Here is a 10,464-nt window from a genome sequence, read left to right as displayed (position 1 = left end):
AAAGATCTGACCACATTCACAGAAAATGACACCATGGTACACTACAAAACAAAAGGAGGTGTCATTTGTGTCCAAAGGTTTTTGCTTATTTCTTAGGTGAGGAACCATCATTGTACATGCTTTGTGCCAAATCAAAATACACCTAACGTTAGGTCAGAAAGCGCTGCGGGTTCATTAGATGAATAAAAGGAAAGATGGAAGCAACAAAGTAACTCAAAAAATCCACATACTATTCAACATGCTGTTGGAACAGAAATTGCCTTTTAAATTAGAAGGTAATGTTTTGTGTTCTAGTCAGTCCATGTTTAATTTGTGCTGTATCATTCAAAGAGAAGAAATTTCTGCTTTCACAAAGTAATCTGACTTTTTTAAGCTGCCAATGAAGCCCTAAGTGCAAGACTGAATTCTTCCACTTGTACTCTTATTTAGGGATTACACTGAAATAAACCATTTTTGCATAAAGCTGAATTCCTACAAAGGTGCTTTCATTTTAGCACTTTCTGAGATAAGCTCTTTGACAACTTTGTGTTATTTTGCCATTTTAGAGCCTTCAGCCCAGGTTGAAAAGCACTGACCCTTGAAAGCGACTTTCAACATATTTGTGAAAAATGAGATAGATTCTGGGTGGAGTGAGTTGTATGGCTTATTCTGTCTAACAAACATCCGAAATATTTGACCTTGGATAACAATCGATCCTCTGCCCCAGCTGAAAGATGCCTGTCATCGAAGAACTACCCTCAAGAGGATGGGTCCCAGGTCTGTGTGGTACAAACTTAATAAAACAAACAAACAAAAAACCATCCCAATGGTGATAACTGCTGTGGAAGTCTCTGTGTATCCCAGGCACTGATCGGCAGAGGGGGGGCAGAAATCAGCCAAGGAGTTTCTCTGTAACCCACAAAATCCCCTCTTTTCTAGAAGAAACAGCAGTGAAATCAGAACAACTCCAAAAAAAGGCGGGGTTTTGGGGGGGGGAGGAGAGGGGGGAGGAAAAAAGGAGAGAATGGTGCTAATAAAACTTGGGCCTTCTTTGTGTACAAGTAATTTTCTCGCCCCAGCCAAAATAGTCAATAACATGTCAAACAAACAGAGTTGGCACAGAGGGCATAACTGACCAGGAACATGACCTGTGGAATTGTCAAGAAAACAAAAAAATGAGTGATGTTGTTAACAGGGACGGTGTATCCAAGTCAGCAGTTTGACCTTCGTATCTAACCAACTGCTCTTCCTGACCCTTGTCTGGAGACTGAGCTGCTTTTTGGGCTATTAGCTTTCTCAAATGTATTACTAAACTTGTTTAGTTTTAAACTGTTCCCTAGAGTAGATAGCCAATTTTCACAATGGGAAATTATCTATCCTTTTCAGACTGCATTCTCCAGCTCAATGTTGCATTTCCTACAGGAATATTAGGTGATTTTTCTAGTAATGGTGACTGTAACTAATCAGTAATTACTTTTCTACACCGTAATCTAGCACAGTTTAGATGGACTAACTAGATACCACTTTTCTACATTTAAGCAGAAGCTTTGACTGAGCACAAAGCATGACCAAGTACAATGAGGTTAATATATTCCTTGCCAAAGATCTTGTGATAAAATCATTTACATCAGCAATTGATCTCAAACTATGAGGTGCTGTAAGAACTAAAAACAGTTTTAGGGTAACTCCTCCATTATCTGCAACTATTTCCCAGACACTAATACACATAACATAGCAATGAAAAACACTTGATACAAGTGATCTAAACGCAGGAGCTCCAGCAAGTTAAACAGAACCATAGCTGCCTTAAAACTGTAGCAGTTCCCCTACGGATGGCAGGGAAAAGAAAGATTCAACAGTCATATCTCATGTCTATCGCTTCATCCAAACTTTTATCATCGTGTGTACTGGCAGCTAAAAACGTAGTTACTGGTGACCCTGTCACATTGATTACACTGGTGCTTGTGCTGGCATTGCGCACCGCAATGCTTGTCACATTAATGCCCAAAGTAAGCCTAGTCTGCTCCAAGGCCTTTTCTGGCACTGCAAATGCCTCCAGCTTCTTCTCCCCATTAGCCATGTATGAGTTTTGGCAGCCACGGCATATACAGTCAAGGCAGGCTTTGCGGTTAGAATAGCAAGGGCAGCGTTGGCCACGGCATGTAAGAACACTTGGATTTTGGGTGGCACGACCACATTTACACCCTTTCTTTTCTTGTGGCTTTTTATATACAGTTTTTGTTGGGCTTCCTGGCATAACGTTACTGCTAGGAACTTTCTCCTTTGCTTTGTCTTTTGTTTTCAGCACCCCTGGTTTGGCTTTCGGGTGAGATTTCTTAGGGGCATGTTCTAAATTCTTTTTCATGCTTTTGTTAGACAGGAGCACAGTTTTACTTATTTTGGGAGTAGCGCCTCCGTTAGGTACAGTTGCAATAGGCTGCAAAGACATTTTATTTTCCTGTTTCACTGTTACAGGAGCTGATGCTCCCAATGTTGGGCCACAGATGATGCTGGAAATGGGTAGAGGTTGAACCTTTTCACTGTCGCTTTCTGATCGAGATCGCTTTCTGTTTAACTTAACTACCTTAGGCGTCGCCGCTGTACAGGAGATTCCGTGAGGAGAAGCATCTGTGGACATGAAAATGTTATGGCTAAGAGGTGGGGGAGAAAGCTGCAGGAAGGGGCCGTTAGTCATGTTTGCTTCCAAGCTGGGCTGCAAATTAGAATCACAGACTTCTGTATTTGAAACGGTCTCTAAGCTCCGGAGAACTTCCTCAACACTAAGGAGGAGCGAGCCACCTGGTTTTATATCTTCACTGAAACTGCAGATGTCAATGCCTGTGGTACACAAGTCACTAGTAGAAACGGTATCGCACACAGGCTGCAGGCTGCTAGAGATATCTTCAGTTTTTATATACTCTCCAGTACTACAGACATCAATTGTGTTTGCGTGTTCAGGAGAAGGAATATTCACTCCAAGTTTATCTACCGAAAGCCCATTACAATTGGGCAACCCGTTGATAACAGAACCTCTAAGATCAATGTTGTGTGTGCTTTCAGGTATTGACGTAAAACTAGCTGGAGGATCAGTTGTGAGTTCTGAGGTTGAAGGTACTGGGGAATGTGTCAAACACAAAGCCAAGGCAGTATCGGAAGATTTTTCTGTCTCTTCATGGAGTGGTGATCCATCTTTGAGCAAAGCCAAAAGATCTGCAGAACAATCAACTGCTTGGATAATATCTCGTGCCAGTGGAGTTTGCGTTATGTATTCGCAGAGTTTCTTATAGCAGTTCACTAAGATGCTTAGCTGCTTATTCTCCTCAAACTGTTCGTAGTCCTTGCACCAGCTACATGACGGTTTCATCATCATCTTCTTGCCTTTACAAGTTTTGCAGACATAGTGCTGACATGTGGAGTTGGTAGGAGCAATAGGGTCTTGTAGCAAATTTCCTAAGGAAAAAAGAAAGAGAAAGATTACAACGGACTCAAGGCAGGTTTCCAGGATAGTATGGGATGAATTTTTTGTACAATCAAAAAAATTGCCTGAAAAAATTCAGTAATTCACAAGAAAACATACCATCCAGACAATAGTCTGTAAAAATTTTCACAGCTGCCATATCTGGTTTTAAAACAACGTTAAATTTAAAAAAAAAAATTTAAGAGAAAACCATCACACCATAACTTGTTGTGCTGCTGCAGCCTTTAGAAACACTCGTAACTAAAACACTACCAATCCCCTTGTCCCCTTCAGCAGTTTCTTCCACTGAAACTTAGAAAACACACAAGACTTCTATGAATTTACCAAAAGGGCAACACTAAACTCCCATGAAGAGCTACTGCAGAGATTTTAATGAAATTAGCGAAAACAAATGGCAACGGAGCAGAGGAAAACTCTAAAAGGAATGTAAAAATTATGAAATATCAACCCCAAAAGGAAAGAAGATACAGCAGACTTGGTTTTACTTTTTGTTTAGCTGGGACTAAAAATAGAGCCTAGCTTTGTGACAGTCAATGCCATGAATAAAGCACAAAGGTTTTAACTTTGCAAGCAACAAAAACAGTTAAATGGATCCCATGAATTCTTATAACCACTGAATAAGCCACCTAGTAATATTGGGGGGGGAGAGGTGGGGGGGCGCGAAGGTAAGGACTATATTGCTCTCCAATAGATTACTCTTGTGCCAAACCAGAAGGTGCAACAAGGTGACTATTAACATATCCTGAGGAGTGGTGGCTCACTATTTTCCAATTCACAGATGCTTATCAGTGAAATAATACTTAAAATAGTGGTACTGTCATAGCCATGATGCTTAAATACTTTAAAGTGTCAACAACAGCTCATGTCCTGAGCAGGAGTGAAGAAATCAGAAGACAGGATTTTCTCTGATATCTTACTGTTAAGAATAAAAAACTAATAAAAATCAGTTGCTAAAGGAATCAACACACTTGACAGCACAGAAAGTTTCAGACACCCAGTACTGACTATCTAGAAGGGTATGTCTCCAGATTTCTGACACTGTAAAACCCTGGAAAAATGTTTTTGTTTTTATTTAAGAACAAACAAAATAACACGTAAGGATAAAATATGAAAGAACAGAGGTATCTGAAATTCTGCATAGAAATAATCCAACTAGTAACTAGATCCAGAAAATGACAATATTGCTTTGCTATTTCTAGCCAGCTCTAGGCCAGAAAGATATTCTAACACCTAAATTAAATTTCAGAGTTATCTATAGTAATCTACAGCAACAGGTTTCCTCTCCTTTCCAAGCAGCAGATTTTCAGCTTTGATCAGACCTTTCTCCCCATAAGGAGCCTTTGTTGGATGAGTTACAACCATCAGTGAATTCTCACCCAGATTTTCCAAAGTGAAAACACGCTGTTACGAACAACTGAAGCAATTTGGGATGAGAAAGCAAAGTGCGTATATTAAAACAGACTGAGATAAAAAAATCTTATCAAATATAAAGACACTTTCTCTCATCACTTACTTGCCAAGGAAATTCTAATCACACAGACCTTCCGTAACAGATTCTCATGATAGCGCTTTGAAGGGATATAATTAACGGGACCCAGTCGAGTGGACTGAGTTATCAACTAAGTAATAAGCCCAACCTTTCTGCCTTGTATTACCTTAGTCGAGAACCCAAGGCCTCAGGCAGAAGAAAAAGACATACTATGCTAACCCTCGGCTGTAGTAGCGCTTAACTTGGCCCTCACTCCGGAGCTTTTGTCAAAATATTCCACCCCCCTTTCTAACCTAACCCTCTGTACTTTTCACTATTCAAACTACTTTTGAAAATTCAACTTTTTGTGTGATTAAGTAGAAAATTTGCATTAGCACAGTAATTCTGCAACACTGTTGAATTCCATGAGTGAGCAGACTATCCCGTTTTCCTTTTGAAATCTGAATCCCTTGATACCTCTTTGGGAAAGGGCGCTCCAGCCCGCCATCTCAGCTGTCTTTCAGTAGAAGTGGCTTGATGTAAACTGTTTTTTGAGCGACAAATAACAAGAGTCAGTGCTGAAGTCATCATTATGTAGTTATTTTTTTAATAAATTGAGAGAAAATATAATTGTTTAAAAAGCTGGCAGGTGGCATACATCTACACAGTGTCAAATAAGAAGAACTGTCATTACAGCGCGACTGGAAGAGGGGCCGTAGGGAAATGTGCAGTATTTGAACAAGCTAATTGAAAGCAATGCAGAAGAACATTGAATAGCAGAAGCTGTAGAACAGAGAAAGGTCCAAAGCACAATTACAGCAATACTTGTCGGGAAATGCACTTCACGATCAGAGACTAGGTATTTTCTAGACTTTTCTTTGCTAATCTAAGGAGGAAGGGCTGACTGAGGAAGAGTGACTCCACAAGACCCTGCCATGAGAAGACAGCAGCAAAACACTCTTCAAGTTAAGCAGTGAAGATTTAAAGCCAACAGATGGAACATGAAGTCACACAATCCAACCTGCAGTGGAAATTTTTTTTTTTTTTTAAGTTCCCTTTAAATGACACTAGATAAACAGCAATGCAGACAGAGATGTCCGTCATGATCCTAAGATTGGATTTGATTTAGTGAGAAAAATCCCTAATTCCTATTGGGAAAACCGAAAAGAAAGCTTTAAATCACATCAGCTAGTCTCAGAAGTCATGTCCTTCAGCAGAAAGAGTTCACAAACAACTGTCCGTCCCTTCTGGATCTTGAGTCTTTCCAACAGGACAAGCAGAAAGCCATGCCCTGACCAATGCAGGAGGCAAACACAACTAACACTCATCCATTTAATGCTTTGAGACTTCAGAAGCCATCGTGCAAGTACACGCATCCACAGCACTTTCAGTACCAAAAGCCCACCAGCATTAATACCCAGTGAAACAAACCAGTTGGGTGTGCTCCTTGGTCCATCTTGAGCCTCTTTTTGCTACTTTTTGCTATGATGATAAATATGAGTTATGATGATCAATGCTTTACAGATTATGAAGCACTAAAGTATTTCAGAGATGGGACCAAATGAACAATATACAGTCACAACTTTTTTAATTAAAAAAAAAAAAAGTCATCACCAACTGTGCATTTCTCCCAAAATAAATTTGGCTGAACCTGTTGAATGGGTAAAAATGCTAAAAGAGGATACTGAAAAATTTAGATTTCCAGAAGCTTTGAGGAAAAAAACAGACGGACAGACAAGACAAAACACTTCACATGCTCTCACTGAAGGAAAGAACAGAGCAAGTTCTACCCTCAATAAATGCCAGGCAACCTACATGGGAGAGACATTAGGAATGCCTGTGCTGTGGGAATATTTTCAGCTTGAGCTCATATCTCATTCAATATTCATTCTTCAAAGTTTCTTCCTCATATGGATTCTGTGGCACCTATCAGTCTCTCCAGTTTTAGTATCGTTAAGCTAAAAAAGAGTCAACCATGAGATGCAAATTCACAGAAAATTAAGTTTCATTACTTTTAACACTCAGGGAATGGTATTAAGTCAGCAACACTGTCCCAGAAAGACAAGACCTGAGCTGCTGCCCAGAATGTGGAGGTACCGAGCTCTGGGACGTTCCAAACTGTTGGGTTGTACAGGCTCCCAAGGCATAACATTAATTCAATGCTGCAAATTACCAAATCTTCCCAGATTAAGATTATGAACTCCACCAAGAAAATAAAGCTGGGAAGGATTCCAAGGTGTTATCGAGCCCATCCTCAAACTCCTAAGAATAACCATACTGAGTGAGACCAAAGATCCACCTAGCCCAGTAGGCCGTCTCACTAGTGGCCAAAAGCAGGTGCCTAGGGCATAGAGTAAGAACAAGGCAAGAAACTCCTAACACTTGCCCAGCTTTTAACCATACTAGTGGCCAAAAGCAGGTGCCTAGGGCACAGAGTAAGAACAAGGCAAGAAACTCTTAACACTTGCCCAGCTTTTAACCACTATTAGCTGAGATACTTCTCATGGGAGATGGGGTTTCCATGTACTCAGTAACCCTCAGATTCTCTCCTAAGGCTTGCCTCATCTCTTCAACTGTTTCAAATGTAATCAGTCACAACCGGCTTTGACAAGAAGTTCCCTGGTCACCCATCCGTTGTGCTGAGAATGACCTTTTTGTTTTGAACATTAGTTACTAGTTTCACTTGACAATCTCTGGTTCTTGTGTTGGATGAGGCAACAGTCAATCGCTCTTCCACACTACTCATGGTTTTACAGACATCTACCACGTAACCCTCCAAGTTTTTCTCTTTTCCAGATTGTTTAGAGTTGTTCCTTACATTGGATCACCCTTCTCCTAACTCTTCCACAGTTCTTTTGTGATATGGGTGGACCACAACTGCAACACCGTAAGATACGGGTGAACCACAGCTTTATAGAGTGCCATAATAAAGTTCTCCTCTTTATTCCAGGCCTGATTTTTAGCATTTGCTTTGCTTTTTTGATTGATACTCAGTACTGAGTTGATATTCTCATGGAGTTTTTTATTGCCAGGCCAAGATCTCACTTTTGGCTGGTAGCCATCAGTGCTACCACTTTCTATAAATTTACAAGTTTATATAGATCTGCAAGATATAAAAATGGTGGGCTCTGAGAAGTTAATATTTTTCCATGTTTATCATTTAATATTTATCTAAGCTAAATTTAATTTGTCATTTTATTGCGCAGTCATTCATCCACGTAAGATCCTTCCACGATTACTCAATGCAGGCCTTCATTTTTACTACCCTAAATAGCTTGGTATTACTAAACTTTGCGTCGTCTTTTCTCACCCTCTTTTATAAGGGGTATATTAATACACCAAAAGCAAAATCATGTTCTTACAAAGCCTCCAGGCAGAGGCTTTCCCTAAACGACATCAATTCTCAACTATCCTACTTTCAGAAAGGTTTACTAAACATCTACATTAATATGAGCACTTACATTTAATAAGCTGCATATACAGAAGAAATACTTTTAGTATATTATTTACAAAATATCACAGCTGTCCTGGAAAGGCTGCTACCAGGAGGGAGGTCATTTAAACCACAAGGAATACTTCCTATTGTGTTCCTTAATGAGCATTACTTCACAGCTGCAGGAAGAGGGGAAGCATCTGCAAATTGTATCTCAGAGACCAAAGGGAGGAGAAGAATTGGGAATCAAAGCAATTGTTAGGTATATACATCCAGCAAATGCGCTGCAAATGGATGAAATTCACTGAGAAGACAGACTTGAATCGAAACAGGTCACCTCCTTCCATTCTCATCTATCCTCAGCAAAGGCAGAAATATAAATGTCCTAGAAAAGGGGCTAAACACAAGTAACTAATTTAGTGCCCTTGGAAAAGCCTACTGAAACATAATATATTGCCTTTTTAGACAACTCAAAGTCTTAAGAATGATGTAACTATTAAATCTGAATTTAATGAAGTAAATTAGAAAAAATTACGATGTCAAATTTTGTTACAAGTAGAAATAAATGTATCACTGGGGTTAATCTCCAACATTTTTCTGCCAAAACAGAGTCTTTAATCCTTGGTTGCATTCATACCACCTGAAATCACCCTCCTTGTATAGTGCGCAGCAAGCAAGTGGGCTCAACAGTCCAGTCCTCTACTCCTTTCACTCTCTACCTAACTGAAGTGGCGTATCTGCTACACAATGCAAAAGTCAGATTGGCATCTATGAAGAAGGGAAGAAGACGGTAAGAAGGAAGCTCACCCGCACTGTTAAAATCAAACATTACAATGACCATGATTTCATTTTTAAACCAAGATTACAAAAAGCTTCTGTAAACTTCACATTAGTCAGATAGAAATTCTACAGCTCTGTGAATCTAGCAAGTTTTAAAAACCAGGAAGTTATAATCAATCTGATTAAGCACACATATACTTCTATGTTACACTTAAAATTAATATATGGTAAGCACCTCAAAGTAATAACCAGAAGCTGGAGATTTAACAGTTGGACTGCTACACTTTCAGCATTTTCATTTCTGGAATAAACATGATCTGATTGTTTCTACTAAAATAATTAGCAACAGGCAGTAAGCTCTAACAAATTGCTACATTCAAGCTTCAGAGTTAACCACCTCCCGAAGGATGGCGACTGGCGGTACCACTCGATAGCTGTATTTCAAAAAGCCTATCCATCTACCTGCGGTTCAAGCACTTCAGCTGAACCAGCCTCTGAAAGGAAAAGCCTTGCTCCCCCCACCACCTTCCCTGCACTGCTCCCTTCTTCAACCCCACACAGCACCTTTTTATCTAAGAAATTATCAGCTAGATCCAACTGAAGAATAAGTAGCTCAATGAGGTTTCAAAGCAAAACATGCAAAAGAAAAATATGATCATAAAAGAAGTAGCATTTTCAGAGTTTGATAAAAAACCTAAAAGCACTATCTGCAAAACCATTTGTTGATAGGCAGGCATATGATAAGTAGTGACAAGGTTTGTTAGCCACCTGCAGAAAAATAAAACAAATGTGTATATGGGTAAAAGATCTGGATACTTAACAGAAAAGAAGATAACTAAATACACTCAAAACCAGAGAAACTTCAAGAGGGGTTAGTGCAAGGGGCAAGTGCCAAGGGCAAGACAACAGTAGAAGGTCTCCTTCTGCAGATCTCAACCCCTAACATAAACCCCTTCCGAACCATACACTCAAGATGGTGGGCTTGAACCATGGTCTGGTTGATACATTTCACAAATACTGCACCCAAGTCAAGAGGCACATTCACCAGACAGAGGTTTGTCCTACCCCTGCCCTGACAAACTGTCCCAGTTAGAAAAATCTTTGGCAACTCTTCTCATCATGCACAAACTTACTGTATCACGTGGCAGAGGTGCCGCCTATCACCCAGACATCCTACACCCACTTCCCAGGGTTCGGAAAACAAATCAGCATTTGTAGTGACCACACTCTTGGCTGAGAGGCATGAAGACACAAGAGACATCTGCAATATTATTAGCACAAAACTTTGAACCTTTGTCTACAAAACACGGATTGTAAGTAAGAGTT

General features: G+C 39.9%; 1 protein-coding gene across 1 annotated transcript; it reads right to left on the bottom strand.

Moving 5' to 3' along the window:
* Positions 1 to 1,361: 1,361 nt before the first annotated feature.
* Positions 1,362 to 3,606, bottom strand: MSL2 (male-specific lethal 2 homolog (Drosophila)). The gene has a single exon (XM_009582372.1). It carries the CDS (start codon positions 3,347 to 3,349, stop codon positions 1,832 to 1,834), a length of 1,518 nt encoding a protein of 505 aa, XP_009580667.1. The 5' UTR covers positions 3,350 to 3,606; the 3' UTR covers positions 1,362 to 1,831.
* Positions 3,607 to 10,464: the final 6,858 nt, after the last annotated feature.

The sequence above is a fragment of the Fulmarus glacialis genome, unplaced genomic scaffold, assembly GCF_000690835.1.
Source record: "Fulmarus glacialis isolate BGI_N327 unplaced genomic scaffold, ASM69083v1 scaffold10957, whole genome shotgun sequence".
In the NCBI taxonomy this organism is placed as follows: domain Eukaryota; kingdom Metazoa; phylum Chordata; class Aves; order Procellariiformes; family Procellariidae; genus Fulmarus; species Fulmarus glacialis.
This window is presented reverse-complemented; position numbering and strand designations above follow the sequence as displayed.

What these genes read in the sequence shown, in the direction of transcription:
- MSL2 (XM_009582372.1), bottom strand. Translation starts at nt 3,349, where the DNA reads ATGATGATGAAACCGTCATGTAGCTGGTGCAAGGACTACGAACAGTTT.